This window comes from Pipistrellus hanaki (genome assembly GCF_964339955.1).
Source record: "Pipistrellus hanaki genome assembly, chromosome: 15".
In the NCBI taxonomy this organism is placed as follows: Eukaryota; Metazoa; Chordata; class Mammalia; order Chiroptera; family Vespertilionidae; genus Pipistrellus; species Pipistrellus hanaki.
In genome coordinates this window covers 23,375,937-23,398,482 of record NC_140517.1, presented here as the reverse complement: position 1 = coordinate 23,398,482, position 22,546 = coordinate 23,375,937, and the positions used below count along the sequence as shown (strand labels likewise).

Here is a 22,546-nt window from a genome sequence, read left to right as displayed (position 1 = left end):
ATGGCAACCGCTGCACATGCGCACTCTGGTGGACCTCCCGACGGCTCTGCCCCGCCCCTCCGGCGCCGGCGTGGGTCACGTGGGAGCGCGGCCCGCGGCAGCGGCGGCGGAGGCTGTAACGGGGGCGGAGTTCACGCGGCTCTGGTGGGAGCGGCTCGGAGACTGCGCCACCTGTGCAGGTACCGCAACCCCTTCTACGTTCCCTATCCCCCCTCCCACCTCCGGCCCGTACCCCAGATTCGCCTCGCGCCCCTGGACGCCTGCAGGGCCTTGGCCCCCTTGCCCCTCCGCGCCCCACCACGCCCCCCGGGACCCGTGCTCTGTGCGCCGCCCGCACTCAGGCCCCTTCGTCCCTCGCGGATCTTAAACCTTCGCCCCAGCACCTCTGCCTCCAGACCCGTGTCCCCAGCCACACAGCGCCCTTCCCCAGCTCCACCCCGGCGTGGCACCCCAGAGATCCCTCTCTGCTGGGCCCGTACCCTCCCGCCCCCCTTCCTCCGCAAACCTAGGGCCCCACCCACCTCAAGCGCTGGGCACCCCACGCCCCCAGACCTTGACCTGGGTGCTCCCCACGAGGCTCTGAAAAATCATCCCCTTTGTACGTGCTTCTTTATTCTCATTACCAGAGGACTTGGTTTGAGTGGGGTTTGTCGTCTTTGTTCTGGGTTAGGAGTAATGCAGAATAAGGTAGCGCCGGAAGAAAGGGCACCGCCAGTTCCCACGGCGATGGTCCTTTGCTCAGGCTTGCTTGGCCGGCTGGTGCTGGAGAGGGGGGAGCTCCGGAGACCAGTGAGGCAGCCCCTGCTCAAGGAACCTGCAGCCCCTGCCACAGCCCAGCAAACCCTGCAACCCTGGGGATGCCAGCAGGATGCCCACCTGGGGGTCTCTCAGTGGGGCGGCCAGCCAGCCAGAGTTCTGGACTTTCCTAGACCTTGATCTGAATTCCCACCGCCCCATTCTTAACTGAGAGCTCCTGGTATGTCGCTTGACCTCTGTAAGCCTCAGTTCTCCCATCTGTAAACGGGATGATTCTAACACTGCCTTATATGGTTGATGACAGAAAAAGTGAGCCGCCTGGAATAAAGCACTTAGAGTCTTTTTTGCATAAAGCCAGCTCTCAGTTTTTTAATAATATATTTTAATTGATTTCAGAGAGGAAAGGGGGGGATAGAGGGGGGGGAGAGAGAGGGAGAGAGGGAGAGAGGGAGAGAAACATCAGTGATGAGAGAAAATCATTGATTGGCTGCCTCCTGCACACTCCCACTGAGAATAGAGCCCACAACCTGGGCATGAGCCCTGACCAGGAATCCAACCAGCACCTCCTGGTTCATAGGCCCATGCTCAACCACTGAGCCACACTGGCCAGGCCCAGCTCTCAGTTTTAACCCTGACCACCATAAGTAGCCAATAGCTAACACTGAACACTTAATTATAGTGGCCAATAGCAAAAGCTTATTGATCACTTGTGTCTCAGTCACTGTTCTAAGTGGTTTATGTCTATGACCTTATTTAATTCTTGTTATAATCTCAGGCAGGAACTATTACCCCCATGTTTATAGGTGATGTCAGGAAAGCTCAGAGGTGAAGTGACTTCACCTTCACTCAAGACACCCAGCTTGGGAGCCCCGATTCGAATCCAGGAAGTCTTCAGTTATTGTGATTTTAATCTGTACAATAATGGTCTGAGTGCATGGTATTTTTTTTTTAAATTTCTTTATTGATTAAGGTATCACATATTTGTCCTCAACCCTTCATTCCAATCTCCCACTGATGCCCCCACTCCCCTATTGTCCTCGACCACTGGTTAGGCTCATATGTATGCACATAAGTTCTTTGGTTGATCTCTCCCTTTTATCTCCACCCTCCCTTTGAGGTCCAACAGTCTGACCCATGGCATTGTTTTTTTTAATTGAAATAAAAGCTAATAGCATAAGATTTACCATTGTAGCCATTTATAAGTAGGTATACTTTTCATAGAAGCATATTCTGTGTGTAACCATCACCATTTAATTCTAGAACATTCCCATACCTCAAAGAAATTGCACCCCATTAGTGGGCACTCCCTATTTTCCATTTCACTGTGCCCTGGCAACCCTAATCCACTTCCTGTCTCTGTGGATTTGCCTGTTCTGAACATTTCCTATAAATGGAATCATGGTATTTGGACTTTTCTGTTTGGCTTCTTCCACTCAGCATAATATTTTATTATTTTTTAAAGTATTTTTAAAAATATATTTTATTGATTTTGTACAGAGAGGAAGGGAGAGAGATAGTTAGAAACATCGATGAGAGAGTGTCATCGATCAGCTGCCTCTTGCACACCGCCTACTGGGGATATGCCCGCAACCAAGGTACATGCCCTTGACCGGAATCGAACCCAGGTCCCTTCAGTCCCCAAGCCGACGCTCTATCCATTGAGCCAAACCGGTCTCGGCTCAGCATAATATTTTAAAGGTTTGTCCAGGTTGTAGCATGTGTCAGTACTTCATTCTTTTATCCATTGTGTGTACAGACCACATTGCCTTTATCCATTCATCTGTTGATGGACATTTGGGTTGGTTTCACTTTTTAGTTACAGTGAGTGGTGCTGCTATGAACGTGGCTCTGCACGTTTTGTGTGAGCATTAAGTTTTTAGTTATCTTAGGTACACACCTAGGAATAGGTGCTATCATTTTAATTTCTACTTCACAAGTGGAAACCTGAAACTGAGGCGTATTGGATCTTGAATGAGCACTTCACTCAGCTTCTATTCTGTTTCCCATTAATTCAGTTTAGTGGTCCACTAAAAATTGGCAAAGGAAGGTAAGGAAATTCCAAAAAGTCGTGATATGCCAACCGTAACTTTGTCACAGTGCAGACACAAAGTTTGAGAAACTTCTTGTGCTTTTTTCTCCTCAGGAATGAAATTGGAGCTTTTAATGTAAGGCAGTATTTATTGAATATTGTATAATAGCACCGTGCCAGGAACTGAGGAGGAATATTAAAGGTGGGTCTGATCCCAGCTTCACACCTTCATAAAGCTGCAGGAGGATTACAGACTTAAATCAGGAGAACAAAAATGTGAAAGCATTTAGAAAGTAATATAGAAAAATACCTTTATAACCCGGGGCTAAGACAGGATTTCTGACGTCAAACACAGGCACAAACCATACAGAAAAAAGATTGATACATTTGACTACATTAAAATTAAGACATTCAGCTTATTGCATGCGCTACAAAGAGGCAAAACATACAGAGAAATAGTTACCCGTATTTTCCGGCGTATAAGACGACTTTTGAAACGAAAAAAAGTCAACTGAAAATCGGGGGCAAAAGACCAAAATTGCACAGAAATTACCTGCAGATCTTGAAGGCAAAGTAAGTCTTTTCTTTGAAGTGGGGGTTAGTCTTATACAGCGAAGATAGCCTAAACCTATGTTTTAACTGTAAAATTAGGGGGGTTGTCTTATATGCCGGAAAATATGGTACTAGAATATAGAAAGAATTCTTACAATTCTGAAACAAAAAGAAAACATAATAGAAACAAGGCAAAAGCAAGGAATAGGCGTTTCATAGATGAGAAAACAGCACATAAACATTAGAAGAACGTCAGTCAGCCTTATTAGTAATCAGGAAATGTAAATTAAAGCCATAGGAGATCTCAGTTCACAGCGCCCTGTGGGCAGATGAACTGTGGGACATTGCAGCCTTTGGGAAGAGGCATTGTGAACTTGCTGTTGGTGGGTGTTCAGAATATCCCCTTGACTACGTGGATGGCTTATGACCCTACAATTAGACTCTTAGGCTTATCTCTTTGAGAAACTTACACATGTGCTCAGGAGATGTGCTTAAACATGTCCATGGCACCTCTGCTTGTAATTATAAAATTAAAACCAGCAAAACAACCCAAATATCTGTCAGCAATAGAATGGGAACATGAATATAATGTGTTTGTACCATGAGATAGTGTGCGGCAGTGCAAGTGTAACCTACAGCTCCAGGATGAATCTCGAAAACAGTACTGAGTGAGAGAAACATGTCACCAAAGGATACATGCAGTGGGATTTCTTTATATAAAGTTCAAAACCAGGCAGAACTGAATACAATTATTTCAGAATTAAATCTGTGCTGGGTAATAGTACAACTATTAAACAACAACAACATGGCAATGATTATGTCGGAATTTAGGCAAGGATCCCCCCTCCCCCTCCCAGGATGATCAGGACAGAAGCAGATGGGGCTTTATTTGTGAAGAAGGGTTCTATGTGGGAGTTTTGTTTTATTGTTCTTTGAACTGTGCATAATATGTTTTACAACTTTTGTGTGTGTGTTTTAATTTTTCTAAATTACAGAAAAGTTCATTTTAATTAGCATTTCCTGTTCTCAAAAGTCCTGTACTCTTGTTGGGGAACCAAGACAGAGACAAGTTAAGTAGAATGCAGAGCAGTGCGGTAAGTGCCATGTGGGTGAGTGAGACAGAACTTGAGGTGGGGTTCAGGAAAGACGTGTGTGGGCCTCCGGTTTACCCTCAAGGCCTGGCGGTCAGTGAGTGCTAGGAATGAACTGGGAGAAGAAATGGGACTTGAGCTGTTCTTAGAAGGACAGATAGGATTTAAGTGCTGAGAACAAGGCAGGTTCAGACTCGGGAAGGAAGTAAGATTCCTATACAAAATGTTAATGAAAATAAAGTCCAAGCCCTGCAGCCTTGTTGGGAAGTTTTACAGGACCGGCTGCTGATGAGCATGGCGAGGACCACCTCAGGCCTGCCCCAGTCATTGAAGATCACAGGAATCTCCGAGGCTACTTTCTGGTTCCTGAATACCCTTGAAGGTTTTGAGTTAAAGGGTATTGCAGGATTTTCAGCTTGTCTCTTTATTGTCCTAAAAATTAGGACAATAAAAATTGGACTGACTGTTCGTCCATCCGTCTTTTCGTCTATCCATCCATCCATCTTACGGCACTGTAACAGATAACCACACACTTAGTGGCTTAGCACACAGATTTGTTCTCTTAGAGTTCTGGAGTCAGAAATCACTTTCACGTGGCTAAGGTCAAGGTGTCAGCAGGGCTGTGTCACTTTGGAGGCTCCAGGGGAGAATCATTTCTTTGCCTTTGCCAGATTCTAGAGGTGCCTGCATTCCTTGACCTGTGACCCCCTCCCTCCACCCTCAAATCCTTCAGCCAGCATCTTTAAATCAATCTTTCTCTCTGACTTCTGCTTTTGGTCACATTTCCTCTGACTCTAGCCATTCTTTCTTCTTTTAATAAGGATAAGTGTGATCACATTAGACCCACCTGGATAATCCAGGATCATCTCCCCATCTCAAGGTCCTTAACTTAATCACACCCTTTGCTACATAAGGTGGCTTGTTTACGAGGTTTGAGCATTAGACTGTGGGCATCTTGAGGGCCATTGTTCAGAGGACCACAACACCTCGCTGGTGCTGCTTTGTCTTCCAATGACACTCGCTTTATTTTCTTTGAAACATTTTGGCCAATCTGTCTTATGTTCTTTTACTATCCTCCCCGGGAGTCATTTCTTTGGATAGCCTGGTGATGTCTGTGTCTCAGCCAGGACACTCCCCAGAACTCTTGATTCCTGAAGGTTCTTACACAGGCATATGGGGGACCCAAACCCACAATATCTCCTTAGTGCCTTAGAGGATTCGATTGCCCTTTCATTGCAGAGTTGAGCCAACTAAACTGTAGGTCAGGCTAATGTTACAGGCCACAGCAGTTGTGCTTTGAGGAGGTGACTTTGCTTCTTGGAGGTTCGGCCATAATTTTCCCATAACACTTTTATAGTTGTGAAAGTCTAAAGGGAGAGCCAGAGAAGCATTGATGTGAGAAAGACACATCGACCAGTTGCCTTTGGCACACCCCTGGATGGGATCAAGTCTACAACTGAGGTACATGCCCCCAACCGTAATCGAACCCCAGGACAGTTCAGTCCATGGGCCCATGCTCCAACCATTGAACAAAACAGGCTGGTATGAGAATGCCACCTTTTTACCAAAGATAAACATCTACATTTGACATAATCACCCAAAGTCCACAGTTTACCTAGAGACCCTTAAGTGTGATGAACTAGCCCTGATGAGTATCAGGTTATCCAAGTAAAAAGTGCCCGACAGATAACAGGGAATTCCTTCTTTTCCTATTTTGGGACCGTTCTGAATTACTGTTTTCCTGCTCACTACTTTCCTTATTATTTTACTGTTTCTCACTTGATGTTTTAGTTTTCTGTAGAGATAAGAAAACAAAGCTTTTTAATAGCTTTAAAGGTAGGTTGTAAAAAGACCAGAATCTTCCTGTTCCTCAAAGTTTTAGATTAAATATCCATAGAGAAATCAAACCCCCAAAGCAAGTTATATGCAACTGTACATTTCTTGATCAGTTTCTAGGCTTAAATGTGTAATACACTCCTTTAAAACTGTGTTTCCATGAGCTTTCCTGGAATTTAGTGGCTTTGGGGGAAGTCCTGATTTCTTCTTTTATTAAAAAGACATTAGTTTCCATCATGTACTTAAGGGTGGAAAAGAAGAGTGAGGGAATATAAGGAATTTATAATTTCCTGTTATTTTCCATTTATGGTCTATCAAGTATGAACAAATGTATGAAAATGGTGAGTCTGAGGAGCAGAAATGAATCTGTCACACAGGCATGTGCTCTCCATCAGCCTTGCTTCATCCCTATTGGATGGACCAGCGTTCAGGACTCCTCACGTCCTGCCCACACTACTACAGCCACCTCCACTGCAGCCAGTAAATTCCACAGCAAACCCAGTCAGCTCCTCCCTTTGGCCTAAGGGACTTACTCAAAGAGTAAGGCCAAACACTTCCATTTGGCATAAAGGCATTTCACCATCTGGTCCCCCCTCCTAACCCCCCCCCCCCTCCTCCCCGCTAGTCCTACGTGCACATCCTCTGCTGTAAGCACATTGAACTTGTCTCCCTTTCCTGGCAGGCTGGACTTTTTACAGTGCTAGGCCTTTCCTCCTCTCTGCCCAGGAGAGTCTTACACCTTCTTCAGCAGCACCCTTGCCACATGTCATTGAAGCACTTCGTTCATCTTTCAGTGAATTCTGTGTACACAGGGTGGCAAGACTCCTGGCTTACTTGGGCAGGTCTTCAGCATCCCACACATAGTTTGATTCCACATAGACTTTCCTATAGATCAGTGACTGTGTGTCTAGGTTTCTGTTGTCTATTACTCATACATACATTGGTGTTTGAATTTATCAGTCTTCTGTGAATTTGGTGGGTGTGAATCAGATCTTTCCAACTTGACCTATTCTCTGGGGAATGACCAAGTTGCCTTTCTGTACCTCAGGGCTGAAGACCAGACCTAGAATGCTGTCAGCCCTCTGATTCTCTGTGATTTTTAGAAAACATGACAATGATAATAGGTGTCTAAGGAATTTGTCTATGGTGGAGCTGTAACGTAGAATTGAGAACTGGGGCCAACCTGGAGTTGAAGCCCCTTGACACCGCTGTTCTCAACTCGCCCCTGATGTGGGTGCATCTCTCCTGCTGGACCTGAGGGGATAGTTCCTGGTGGATTTTGCACATGAGGTTTCTCTTTCTGTAAAGGATCAAAGGGGTTTGTTTGGTGGTGCCCTCCGGAGTTGGGGAACAGGATGGTGTGTGGAGACTGAGAGCTAGATGGAAAAACAGCCTGGGAGCTGAGCTGAGACTGGGTAGTAAAGTCTAATGCAACAAACATGTGTTGAGCTCCTGCTCTGTGCCAGAGGTTGTGGAAGGTGCTGGAGAAGCAGAGGAGTAAGATTTGGCCTCCGCCTAGAGGAACTCGGCCTCCTGGAGGTAGTTCAAAAACAGAACGGTTATAACGCAGTGCCCAGGGTGGAAGGACAGGGGAAAGGTGTAGCAGAGTTTCTTTTCATTTCCTCGTTCTTACAGCACCTGCCCCACCACAGGCTAGAAGGGGCTCTTCCAAACACCGCAGGATACTTCCTCCCTGCCACCTCTGCCAGCTGATAAGACAAGTGCTGAATACCTGAGCTCAGGTGGGCCAGCCAGACTCTCTGCCAGGAATTTGAAATAGAGATGCCAGTGGCTGCAGTTGTGTGGAAGTTCTAGTGCTCTGCAGGTGGAACCTAGCAAGGTGGTTTGCAGAGAGAAAGATGAGGCCAGGGGAAAGCCCAGGGGAGAGGGAGAGAGGCTGGCCGTGTCTGCCTGCTTTCCTGGGCGGCTGGCCTCTTCCTGCATTTTGTGTCCTGAGCTCCTGGTGTCTGTGCAGAGTGCCATCTCTCTCTAAGCTATTGAGCAGGTTTGTCCCAGTTGATGAATATTCCTTAAGAAAAATGGTGCAGGAGCTGGTTGCCATTCCAGCCAAGCCTTTCACCAGACAGACACCATTGGCCTTCCTTATTCTTAGATGAGGAAATATTTTTTCTGTATACACACACACAGGGATTCATGGCACAAGTATTTTTGCATTTTCTTAATTTTCAAAATCTTTGGTATTAGTTTTATATAACATTTTCCCAGTTGAGCTATGAGGGCAAAATAAAGGAATTTCTTTTGTGTTGTTTTTTGTTCACAAATTGGCCTTAAGAAGAGACTGAGCCATAAGAAGGCCCAGAACTGGAGGAGGAGTTAGAGGAAAACCAGAGTTGTTAGTGAGTAGAGCAGAAAAAATTGGGAAAGTCCTTTGTAGTCAGGCATCTTTCAAATTCTTGGGGGGAAAAAGTATTTTAGGGGAAGAAATTCAGTTTCCCATTAGTATGAGGTCATTACATGAGGCATATCAGACCTCCTCCTTTTTATTTAGAATCTTGTTATATACACTTTGTACAGTTACCTTTCCCACAAGTATTGTTTTGGTTACAACCCATTAGATCTAGATATGTGGTATTTAACCCTTTGCACTCCGAACCATTCTGGACATTGGCTACCAGCTACTCTACGCTACTTTGTGGCGGAAACATGCGTTGAATTAACTCAATTCCCCGTAATCACTAATAAACTGCAATGTCCCCCCTGAGAGGGGACATCCGAGTGATATGCTAGAATTCTGATGTCCCCTGAGAGGGGACAGCGGAGTGCAAAGGGTTAATTTTTCACTGCCCACCTGTTACCGTGAAGAAAATATTTAATATTCCAAGTATATAGCTTTTTTGTCATAGCTTTGTTATTTCTAATTTTATTACATTTTGTTTGAAAAGTACTAGTGTGTACAAGTGACTTTTTTTTTTGCATTTATTTTTTGCAATTCATGCCCTAGTATTTGATTAGTTTTAACAAATCTCTTTATTTGATAAGAGATTACATATATCCTTATTGTGGGGCATTTAAGAACCCTACTGCTTATCTATTTCTTCAGTTTTCTGTCATATTTCCTTTGTATGTTCTATTGGTTTATAATTTGGACTAGAAATGTTAATATTTAACATATAAGTTCTAAGGTATATTCAATAATTTTAAACTATTTTTGTATGTGCCTTTTAATCACAATACAGTGTCATTCTTATATAAACACATTCTATTTGTGCTTATTTTCTCCTGCTTAGTTGAGAACTTGGCTGAGATCACATTGTAATAAAAAGGGAGGGAATTCATTCTTCCTTACACTTATGGCAAGTTATGCTGCTATTTTTGGGTATTTTCTTAGTTTCAGGATTTGTTTTTTCTATTTTAATGAGGTTTCTATAAAAGAGATTAAACTCAAAAGTTTTATGTACATATACACTGGCTTAAAATCAGTTTTCTTTTATATAATACTAGAGGCTCAGTGCATGAAATTTGTGCAAGAGTAGGCCTTCGCAGCCACCGTGGCTACCTCGATCCCTCCCTTGCAGTCAGGGCAGCTGCCTGGATCCCGAGGCTGCAGCCCGGGCTTCGTCTGGAAGGTCATCTGGAAGGACATCCAGATGGCTGTTTGGTCAATTTGCATATTATGCTTTTATTACTATAGATATATTAATATATCTTGCATTAATATATGTTGTATTCTTATACTTGTGTATATCTGAGTTCTCTGTTATTTCATTGTAGTCTTTTCTAGACTGATATTTTGTCCCTCATTGATAGTGCAGCTAGATCAGTGGCTCCCCAGGTCGAGTATAGGATGAAGTTCATCAACCTTGGTCATGCCTGCCTTTGTCTACCTCTGCAGGTTGCCCCTAATTGCAAGCATATATACACAAGTTCATATGGCATTTAAAACTTTTGTTAAATGCCTGTCTCTTCTCCTAGTACAATTATTTAACTCATCTTTGAGTCCTTAGCATATGTCACAGTACATGGAATATAGTAGGTGCGCTATAAATGTTTGCTATGTGGATACTTGTAAGAGTTATATTGGACTTTTCTTCCCTCAAACATGAGGGGCAGTCAAAGATAATGGTATACAAATTAACCTGGTAAGATGGAGAAGTGCTTATCCCATTCTCATTTGAGAAAACCACTTAAGTTGGGCGAGTATTTCTTTTCAAATACACATTTTTGGATATTATTTATATGAAAGTTCACTAAAGCTTAGTTTTGCCTCACCTGGATTGTAAACTTTTTGTAGCCAAGGCCATGTCTTAATTTTACTTCTATTTCTTCTTCTTCGTGTCTACATGGGGACTAGGCCCTCTTCACCTGCTGATTATGAATAAAGCAAAGAAATAAACATCCTTCTCCTCTGTTATATGAATTAAAGTCTGGGCATGTCATCATACTGAGCTTGAAGCTTTTTTAGGGCACAGAACATATTGTGTTTATCTCTGTATGCACAACATGCAGCACAGTGCCTGAATTTTAGAAGGAATTTGGTAACTCTTAGTAGTTGTGTTGACTAATCTCCTTGGAAGAGAAGTTTCTAAACTACAAATGTTAATGAGATCATAACTTGCCTAGATCCATGGGCAACATGGATTTGAACTATTACTGTTATTTGAATGCAAAATTATTCAGTTCTGATGTCCTCAGCTTTTTCTTCACTCAGACTATGCATGTTCCTTTAACTTACTAAGCACAGAACTCTGTTTCCCTTCCCTGCAGGCTGCCATGGCTGCCGTTGACAGCTTCTACCTCTTGTATAGGGAAATCGCCAGGTCGTGTAATTGCTACGTGGAAGCTCTAGCCTTGGTGGGAGCCTGGTACACAGCCAGAAAAAGCATCACCGTCATCTGTGACTTTTACAGCCTGATCAGGCTGCACTTTGTCCCTCGCCTGGTGAGCAGAGCAGATCTGATCAAGCAATATGGAAGATGGGCAGTCGTGAGTGGTAAGAAATGGGATTTCACTCCTTGTCTAATCTAAAATCTCCTGTTTGTGTTTTAGGTTGGGTGTATTATTCCAGGATTTACTACATTTCATGGGAACTTGCTGATTTAAAAAACAACAAAAACAATGTATTCTTATATGATTATGTTCATATTTTCTTACTGCCATCACCTTGGAAGAATTTTCCTTTGATTTTTGTCCTTATTCTGCTCTCTCTTATTCCTAGTATTGCTCCAGACCCACCTTCCTACTCCTTGCTTTCCTTTTTGCTTCCTGTTACCATGTTCAAAAAAGCTTTCCTTGTTTCATTGTAATTTATCATTTCTCTTGTTTTAAATAGCGTTGTAATTTATCATTTCCTGGCACATATTCAAGCCAGATATATGTTTGAAAACAGTTTCCTACTGTGTCTCATCAACTTGGTGAATGTAAAATAACTTTTCATCTACGTGTCAGGGTGTCTGGGAGAATGTTTGATACATAATAAGTATTATTCGTATTATGACATTGTTCTTGACTGATCAGTATTAGAACTTGCTTTACTTCTAGTGTGGTTCTTTCTCTGATTAAGCAGAAATGCTAAATGGGGTATTAAAAAAAAAACCTCACCATGAAATGAGTATGCTCACGTTTCCTGGTTGTATTGTAGGTGCAACAGATGGGATCGGAAGAGCCTACGCAGAAGAGTTAGCAAGCCGTGGTCTCAGTGTTATCCTGATTAGTCAGAACCAAGAGAAGTTGCAGATGGTTGCTAAGGACATCGCTGACACTTACAAAGTGGAGACCGATATCATAGTGGCAGACTTCAGCAACGGCCGTGAGATCTACGACCCGATTCGAGAAGCCTTGAAAGGCAGAGACATTGGCATCTTGGTAAATAATGTGGCCGTGTTTTATCCCTACCCTCAGTATTTTACTCAGGTCGCCGAGGACAAACTCTGGGACATCATAAATGTAAACATTGCTGCGGCTAGTTTGATGGTCCACATAGTGTTACCGGGGATGGTGGAGAGAAAGAAAGGCGCTGTCGTCACTATCTCTTCTGGCTCCTGCTGCAAACCAACCCCCCAGCTGGCTGCCTTTTCTGCTTCAAAGGTAATGTATTCCTGATTAGAAATGAGATCTTAATGCAATAGGACATTTATTACGATGGTTTGGCCCCATCTGTTGAGCCCTTTGTCAGCAACTCATGTTTGCTAATGCTGTGTTTTTCCCCTCTGAAATGATGATAAGCAAGCCTCATTTTCTCCTGAATTTTCTTCCAAGTTCCATAAAATGAAAATCTTTCCCTCTGCTCCATTTTAACAGGCTTATTTAGACCACTTCAGCAGAGCATTACAGTATGAATATGCTTCTAAAGGAATCTTTGTGCAGAGTCTAATCCCATTCTGCATTGCTACCCACATGACTGCCCCTGGCAGTTTTCTGCACAAGTGCTCGTGGTTGGTGCCTTCACCAAAAGTATATGCACATCATGCCGTTTCTACCCTGGGCATTTCGAAAAGGACCACAGGATATTGGTCCCATTCTATTCAGGTAACAATATGCCTTCACTTTTGTAATTAGGTTAATGCAGTCTTAAACCTTCCTAAATGGTACGTGGGAATCCGACTGAAGCCTAAGGCTGAAAGATGAGAATTGCAAATTCTGATTCTTAAACCTGACACTTTTTTTTTCCTCAGCAAAGAAAGTAAGGGTTTATTTTTAGGAAGTGGCCCACGCCTGAAGACAGGTGACCTAATGCTCAGAGACCTGGCTCCAAACCTGATACTGTTAATGGTTCTGGTTAAATCACTCAATTTTCTTTTGGGGAATTAGAGCATTCAAGTTTAACCTACTTGACACCTAAAAGATGAAATGTGCTCCTTTAATATAAGTAGATGGTAGCAGAATAAAATACTAAGAATTTAGATGGGAATTTAAAAATGCAAACATTCTAGTAATGCTTGAGTGGGTACCTCTAAGTCAAAAGTATGATCAGAAGACATAAAACCACAAAGGTCTATTGCATGTAATATAGTTGTCACATCTCAGTAATCTCAGTATATTTTTGGACTCATTTGTTTAAGAAGCGTAGAATTTTTTTTTTTTTTCTTCAGGCATGACAAAGAATTGGGTCATTAGTGTTTTAAAGAATAACTTTGTTAAATATTTGCAAATTTGATTCTAAATATTGAGAACTCATAATGATTTATTATAATAGACACATGTCTCTTTATCTGGCATAATAAGTAGATGTACCCTAGTTTAGAATTCTTTTTTCTTTAATATGTAGAATTTTCTTAAATTATCAACAGATATTTGAGGGACTGTAATAAAAATTATGAACTTTACCAATACCAAATAAATAGATAAGCAAATCAAGAGTGAATTTTTACTTTTCTCAAAAGTTTTGGCTATAACTTTTTTAAAATAAGAAGCAGTTTTATTTAAGTTGTTATTTCCAGGTCCTTAATTACTGGAGATTAGCAGAGAAACCTAAAATAATTTTCCAAGCCACTGACCATGAAGTTTCCTGAGAAATGAAGATATAATAAAGATGATAGTTAGATGCAGTAGATATTTTGACTGCATTTATAAAACACTTAATATTTTAATTGCATTTATACTGTATTCACATTGATGAGCTTTTCTGGAGAATGTAGAGTTTTTTTTCTGTCAAGAAATCCTATTAAGCTAATTTAATTCATAGAATAGTTTTCTATAGAAAACTGTTAACATTTTCCAATTTTTTCTATTTTTATTTTTATTTTACTCAAATTATTTTCAACATCATCAATTTCTTTTCTTTTCTTTCTTTTTTTCTTTTCTTTTCTTTTTCTTTTTTTCCCAGTTTTACAACAAATATTTGAGTCATTAGTAGCTGTTTTGTCCATAGCAATTTTCTCTGGTAGCTTCTGCTATTGTGACTTTTTCTTTTCTTTTTCTCTTAAAAATATTTTTATTGATTTCAGAGAGGCAGGGAGAGGAGAGATAGAAACATCAGTGATGAGAATCATTGATCTGGTGCCTCCTGCACAACCCCTACTGGAGATCGAGTCTGCAACCTGGGCATGTGCCCTTGACCAGAATTGAAACTGGGACCCTTCTGTCCTCAAGTTGACACTCTGTCCACTAAGCCAAACTGGCTAGAGTGTGACTTTGCTTTTATAATTATTTCCTCTGACTTTATTTTTCTCAGATTGCAAAGATCTAAATTTTGTCAAGGTTTCAATTTCTGTCTTTAGTTTATAAAAAATTTACTGTGTGAAGTTGGATATGCTAAACATACTGTGTAAAGTTTTGTTTTGTGCTGTTTATTCCAGTTAGTCTTATATGTTATGAATTAAATAAGAATGATGGACTGACCATATTTCTTGACCAATATTTGGTATTGGTAAAGTTCATTTATTGAACATGACAGGTTGAAGGAAAGGAAGAAACAAAACACATTCTCAGGTTTTTGGCTTCAGAACCTCAGTGGTACCACTTAACTCCGGTAGCATGAGAGGAAGAGATCAGGTTTTGGAGAAACAATAAGAGTTTTGCACATGCTGGATTTGGAGGGTCTGGGAAATAGTTAAGAGAAGTGGAGTTGACAGCTACATAGGTGGAGCTCAGGTGAGAGGTTTGTACAGAGGTATAGGCTTACTGGGCGTCAGTGTTTAGCTGGATGATATGCTATGGGTTGGTGATACTATCCAAGGAGAGTGTGGAGAGAAGAAAAGATGGCCTGGTCAGAGACTCAAGGAACTCCAGTATTCCAGGGTAGGTGGACTGGAAGGGCAGCCAGCGAGGTCAGTAGGAGAGGAGGAGAGTGGAATATGGACGTCAGGGGGAGAGAGGGTTTTCAGGAGGAAGGCATAGTCATCAATGTCACGTGGTGCCATCTGGCCCATAGCATAAGGACCAACACATGGGTTTAGAATCTTGGAAATCCTCGGTGACATTGATGAAAGCAGTTTTGGAGGCATTTTAGGGAGCAGCTGCATTGCAGTAGGTAGGTGAGTATGGAGAAGATGAGGACATGGAGACGGTGTGCTCAAGATACAAGGCTATCGCCTGGCTGGTGTGGCTCAGTCAGGACACATGCCCAGGTTGTGGGTTTGATCCCCAGTAGGGGGCGGGCAGGAGGCAGCCAATCAATGATTCTTTCTCATCATCAATATTTCTATCTCTATTTCTCTCTCTAAAATCAATAAACATTTTTTTTGGGGGGGGGGATATAAGGCTGTACAGGCAGTGAATTGGATCCAAAGGAAGGAATTCTGTTTGCTATTTAATCTATGCAAATCAGCAGTGACTTGACTGTAATTTAATGCTGGAGGAATGGGGTATGTGGAAAAGAAAGAGCTTAAAAGGAGGTATGATTCCTGGAAGTGGGGGGATAAGGCTGAAAGCACAAGTAGAGAGGAAGTGATGTGAACTTTGGAAACAACTAGAAAATGAAGAAGGAGGGAGGCCAGGAGTCCACTTAGCAGTTGAGTAACCCAGTCTGATGGCTCCTGTGAAGTGAGGGTGAGGTGGAGGGAGTGCGAGGCTGAGAGAGTGAGGTTTGAAATGATACTTGTGAAGTAAGGGGAGTGAGGTGCCCGGGGACCCATCAGTGGATGGCTGAGCAGAGAGGAGGCCCGAGTGATGGCCTGAGGATCTACGGTGCCTTCAGCTGTGCGGCTTTTCCCTCGCAGCACTCAGCACGTTCATATGCACCTATTACGCACCTATTACCCGCCTTGAAGCCACTTCAAAGAGGGCACAAAAGTAATTTTACAGAGAACATTTCTAAGTTTGTGTGAAAAGAGGTTATGTTTGAAAGCTTGCACAGAGGTTAGGGAGCAGGTTTTCTCACTCCTGACCCCTGCCTCAGCCTTCCTTACACAGGTCTTCATTTCCTTACATGCCTGTGAAACAGCATTTCTGAACAGGACCAGTTAGAACTGACTCACAACCATAACATATTTGCTTTCTCTCACATAATGTAACAATTGCATCTTATATATTATGCTAGTTATCTTAATAAAGATTTGCAAGCAAAAAGTTAAAAAAAATGATTTAGGCTTTAAAAACAGCCAGAAAGGAGTAAAATGTATTTGTTTTCATTGCTAATTAGTTATTAATGTTGATTGGGAAGCATTTTTTATTTCCAGAAGTGGCATTAGGCAATATTAAATTGTCAACTTTGGAGCACATAGTAAGCTGGACAGAAAATGGAGGGTCTTTTCTTTATAGCTTTCTGTTTGTGATCCTTGACATAAAGGCCAGAAACATGCTGGTGTGTGTGTGGCTGAAAAAACAGTTCATTTGACAACTATGAGCAGTGAGTTTCTTGCCTATGAACATGGAGACTGTGTTCCGGGGATAGGAAAGCTCCGGGGAGCGGGGAGTAGTGTGGGAGAACCTGAGCTCTCTGGCTGGGTCATGGTCTTTTCTGAATTTCTACCTACTTTTGATGTGCTTGTTCACACATGCGCTGTGTTGCCATTGGGAAGAGAACACATGCGTTGAGGGTGGTGGTGGAGCTCAGTGGGAATGAGAAGGCCCCGAGGCTGCATACTGAGACGGGGGTGAGGGTCCAGCAGCCAGGCTGACGACTGCGTCAGAGGTTAGAGCCCTTTGGGTTTTATTGCAGAGGAGGACCAGCTCCACTCTCAGGCCTGGACAGACTGGTCAGGAGTCCTGAGCAGGCACAAAGCCTTACAGAACCCGAAATCCACCCCTCCTCTCTTATATACACTCACACTCGCACCCTCCTCCTCTTCGCTGTGGCACTCTTCTGCGGCTTGGAGTGCCAGACACTTGGCATTCTTTCCTGTGACCGTTGTTCTCGAAATAGGCGACTAGTCAGCCCCTTTAGTCTGTCTGTCAGTACACGGGATGAAATTCTCCCCTTCTCTTCCATTAGCTCTTTCCACCAAGCTCTTCCCACCTGCTTCCCAGGATGCTAAAACCCTCATTGGGATGAGCTAGACAAGATGAGCCAGTGACGTCTCCAAGTGCAGCACCTTAGGAAACTGTCAAAAAACACCGTGATGCTGGTCCCCCTGCAATGGACAGTGGCAAGGGATGGACATTGAAAACAAGCAGATTTTTAGATGCTGATTCTTTCTTTACTGAATACTGAAAAGAAAAGAAAAAAAGTACTTTGAAGGGGGATTCAGTTATCTAGTCTGTCTCAAGTGTCTATGTGTTTGCGACACTACTTACTGGATCCTTTTCTGAGACCAAAAGATGACTTCTTTCATCTCTTTGGATTCAGAATCTTTTGCTTTAGGACAGCAGCTCCAAGGAGGAATATCCACGCATTCCCCCCCATGAAATCCTAGCTGTTTAAAGAAGTCCAAAGAGACCTTAGTCCTTCTCCAAGAAAGTTACCCATGGCTCCAGGCCGAATACTGGGCTCCTGTCTGTGAGGTGGTGGGTCGGAGCTTCTGTGGATTCTGCTGTGAGCAGCTGTGCTCCTGCAGTTCATCATACCGGGACCCCTCCTTATTTGGCGTTCCCTGGAGCTTCAGGGTAACCTAGACTAGAATTTCAGCACTTGCTGGGGGCCTGTCCTTCTCCCTTTCCTAGCATGCAAAGTGTTAGAACTTTCACACAGTGTAACTTCGATGCTGACAAATCTGCCACGATAGTGCAGGGTTTCTCCACCTCAGCACTATTGGCATTTGGGGTTGGATAATTGTTGTGGAGCTGTCCTACGCATTATAGGATGTTCATGCCATCTGGCCACTGGATGCCAGTAGCACCACCACTCCATTTGTGACAACCAGTATTCTTATAACCCAGAGGAGGGGGGCAAAATGGCCCTGGTTGAGAACCTGATAGCAGAACAACATCAGCTGGACTCCCTGGGTCCCCAAGCCATCATCACATCTCAAGACAGTGCTTTTATTCAGTTTTCTTATTTAACTTGGCTCCTTTCTGCTTCTCAAACCTCTTTTCTCACACAGTACTAACCACACACACGTTTATCTATTTCAGCCACCTTTCCTTTTGGAAAGAGTTTATAATTCTTAAGCAAATTAACACACTTCATATCAAGTAATGATGGAATCCTATTACTGCATGTAGGTCTGTCCATCCTCATTAGAGAAAGGGGATGGATGGGTGGTGATCATGTTTCTATTCCCTTAAGTCTAACATATGGTCTTATGCAAAAGAGGTGCTAAGTACAGTAGTATCTAAAGTCTTTTTCCTTTTTAGTATTTAAAGTGATCAGTGATATTGGTTGGATTAAGTAAGATGCTGATCTGTACATTTCAATGTCAGTGGCTTTGGGTTCTAACCTATTAACCTTTTTTTCCCTTCGATTTTTAGTTTCTTTTTGCACAGTACATGCCTGAATGGCTCTGGGTGTGGGGAGCAAATATTCTCCATCGTTCTTTACGTAAGGAGGCCTTATCCCGCCAACCATGACACTGGAGATGGTTTGGGAAGCTTTGCCAACTCACGGGAACCTACAGTATTCTGACATTTGGACGGACACATTTAATTTATCTTCGGTATTTTCTTTTATTACTGATGACTTAGCATATTGTTGGCTCATCATTTGCAAAGCAAACATAATACTTGTAGAGAATGTTGTGGGAAAACTCAAGGGCCAAATGGATGGCACAGAGTAAATAATGGCTGAGGTACAAGAACTGATTGAGGAAACTCAAATTTCAATGCTTTTCCCCCTAAATTGTTCAAAAGTTGTGTGGTTTATGTTGTTCTAGGAGCTACAGCAATCTGGTACTGAAATATAATGTGACTTGTGACCTCTTACAATTTCAGATGTTTTTTTAAGGGCAATTATTTCAGTAGGTGAATTATAGAATTGGTTTTCAAATGTTCATCAGGAAAGACTACTTAAATGTGTTATTTTAAAAGGTGGCTTGTGCGATAAGCAGTAGAAAACTGTGTGTTGATATTGTGTAGCTCTAGTTGTCTACAATCTGTATATGAAAATGCTGCTTTCAACTGATATTTCATTAGAGAACCATATATGTATGGATGTGTGTATCTGGGCAACTTTATGGGTAAGTTACTTAAATTTTTTTTTTTTTTTGTCAGGATGGTTTAATGTGGAGCCTTACAGGGTATTAAAATTCTAGATTTCATGCTATTGGCTTGTAAGTATAATATTACTTACAACATTCTGGTTTTTTAACCTAGATTTGGAGGTGTAATGACTGACTGTCAGTAATCTGTTGATTTATATTTATTGTGGATAAGTAGTTATTTCTTAGCCTATGACCCATTTTGTAACTAAAATTTAGCTCTTTAGAGCTTGTTATATCTGGTTTTCATATACTTTTCTATGTAATATTATTTAATTCCAGTAGCATTATTGGTGTAAACATCAAGTATTTATGAAATTGTAGTTAGAATATGGACAAATGTGTGTGATATGTATTGTATCTGTTGAAATAAGTTAGAAGCTCATTCTTTGTTCTTGTAATTACTTTATGATTATAGTGAATAGTTTTATTGGTGTGAAAATAATTATGCATAGCCTCTCTCCTACCTCCCCCCCCCCCCCCCCAACACACACACACAATCTGGGTTAACATTGAAAGCTACTGTGAAATGTTTTTGGTTCAGGTCCTATAAAGCCAAACATTTTGAGGACCACATATGTAGTGCTTGACGGTTGTAAATCACTGTATGAATATGACCAAATGTGTGCAAAGTAAAAATGTGGAGTTTAATATTGGGACACTGATGTGCAGACTAATGGCACTACATAACATTAAAAGTATTGACGGAGTTAGTTTTAAGGAGCCTTTATTTGGTTACATTTGACTTTTTCCCTCACCAGACAATTATGGTCATTAAGACTAGGAAAAATTTGATTTCCTGCCACATTGACCTGATCCTTGACATGTAATAAGCAGCAGCAATGTTATGTACTATATTTATACCTGTGTTATGTGTCTTATATTTATAGATTAGGTATTGAATCATTGTTAAATGATGAGAATAAATAAACCATGTCAGTGATATTTTAAAAATTCTTTACTTGGCAGGACCTATATAAGTAAGCTCATTGGTGCAGTTAGTGAAAGATCAAAACCAAGAATCTTTCTTAGGTTTTATGTTTCTTAAAATACTTTTCCCCAGAGCTCATTTTAGAGTAATAATTGGACACTGTAGATGGGGTTTCTTTTTTCTTTCTTTCTTTTTCTTTTTATTTATTTATTTTAAAAATATATTTTGTTGATTTTTTTACAGAGAGGAAGGGAGAGGGATAGTTAGAAACATCGATGAAGAGAGAGAGACATCGATCAGCACCACCCCCTTCTGGGGATGTGTCCACAACCAAGGTACATGCCCTTGACCGGAATCGAACCTGAGACCTTTCAGTCCACAGGCCAACACTCTGTCCACTGAGCCAAACCGGTTTCGGCTCTTTTCTTTAAAAATAAATAAATAAATAAATAAATAATAAATAAATATATATATATATATATATATATATATATATATATATATATATATATATATATAATTTTTTTTTTAAAGAAAAGAGCCGAAACATATATATATAATTTTTTTATTTTTTTATTTTTTTTTTATTGATTTCAGAGAGGTAGGGAGAGGACGAGAGAGAGAAACATCAATGATGAGAATCATTGATCAGCTGTCTCCTGCACCCCACACTGGGATTGAGCCCACAATCCAGGCATGTGCCCCGATCAGGAATTGAATCATGCCCTCCTGTTCCTAGGTCAGTGCTCAACCACTGAGCCATGCTGGCCAGACCTAGATGGACTTTCTTACTAAGAATGGGGGAAATAACCTTTGAAACAATCTGTAAACTGAAAATTTAACAATGAAAGTGGTTGCTGCTTCCTTTGGAAGAGGGTTTTCTCCATATATTTGTAAATGTATTGTCTGAAATGAGGGATACATTTTCCCCCCATAGGAACAATTATTTTAAAATTGCAAAAACTTAATTTATGAACTTAATTTATGATGCAATTTAGTTAGAGCAGATAATAAAGCAAGGAAATTGTACATATGCATGTCTTTCAAAAATATTAGGTTGGTTTCTTCATCTCATTCTTCTGATAAGGTAAGATGAAGGTTGATTGTGACTATTGACTTTGGCAAATTAACACACTTCATATCAAGTAACATGGATTGGTGGGGATGAAAGGGAGATTGTAGTGAGTTCAAGAAAGAGTGGGAAGGACAGGAAGACAGCAAGGAGAGACAGCTCTATTGAGAAGTGTTTTTGCTGTTTTAATCTCAAGTTACTTAAAATCTTGTCACATTTGGGAACCAGAGCGTTTAGGTGGTGTCTTCTATCATTGACATTGTGTACCCTCTGAAACAAAGACCATTCTCACCGTGTCTCTGTCTCAGTATTGGCTAAGCTGTTATTCTTTAAAATAACATTTAGTTTAAATAAAGATTTACCTTCTACAGAATTTCGAATGCTTTATTACACACCTGAAGCATGGGTTTTGGAAGTTAGAACCTGAAGTGGTGGAAAACCGGGAGACCAGGATGCTGTGGTTCTCAGCCTTTCTTGGTAGATTTCTCAGCCATCAGTCTCATGTCTGAGTCCCCTTCAGTTTACATGGTTCTAAGGAGCTGGCAGCATTCTTTACTTCCCTATTTTTGGGCTTCCCTGCCAAGGATGTTTGCAATGCACTAGCCTACCTTAGCCCTTGACACTTGGGCTATGTATTCAGTGGTACAGTGACTTAAAGGGCCCTTAAAAAGAACCCTGGCCAAAATCAATTTATCTCAATTTAGAACAGTTAAGTTTAAGATCAAGTGCATTAATCATGGCAGCAGGGAGTTCTGCTTAACTTTGAGGATCTCAAAACGGGGGAGACTGTTTCACCAGGTGTGGATTGGTTTAGATGTAACCACCACTTCTTACTGAACATATTATGACTTAAGCTTTGTATGTTTTATTTAACCCTCCTATGAGGTAGGTATTAATATCTTGGAGGGGAAGGGGAGTAGGAAGGTGAAGTATAAAAAACAGAGGTGCAACTTGCCCAAGATCAAAATCTAGCAGGTGATTATGTACCCACTATATTAAACCAGTTTGTTAAAGGGAAGATGAAGTGCTGTGATATTTCTGGTCATATTGGTCCTTTGCAACATTATCATGCTGCGGTGGAAAGTTAAAACATAAGCAGTTTTATTTGATTACATAGTACATCATTTTTCATAAACATTACCTTACCTAAAATATGTTTTTCCGTTCCCCAATTGTGCCCAAGCCAAGTATGGTCCACTTCAGCATTTCTACAGAAAACAGCCTGTGATCCCTAGCATTGAAATCACCCACGCATTTTGGTGGAGGCACACTTTTGATACTTGTTTCTTTGAAGGGGGTAACATTAAG

General features: G+C 41.5%; 1 protein-coding gene across 1 annotated transcript; it reads left to right on the top strand.

The window, feature by feature from the left end:
• The first annotated feature begins 69 nt into the window (after nucleotides 1-69).
• Nucleotides 70-20,180, top strand: HSDL1 (hydroxysteroid dehydrogenase like 1). Its single transcript, XM_084905602.1, has 5 exons — nucleotides 70-179; nucleotides 10,990-11,215; nucleotides 11,864-12,309; nucleotides 12,523-12,750; nucleotides 18,511-20,180. The coding sequence occupies exons 2-5, from the start codon at nucleotides 10,996-10,998 to the stop codon at nucleotides 18,607-18,609; spliced, it is 993 nt and encodes a 330-aa protein (XP_084761728.1). The 5' UTR covers nucleotides 70-179; nucleotides 10,990-10,995; the 3' UTR covers nucleotides 18,610-20,180.
• Nucleotides 20,181-22,546: the final 2,366 nt, after the last annotated feature.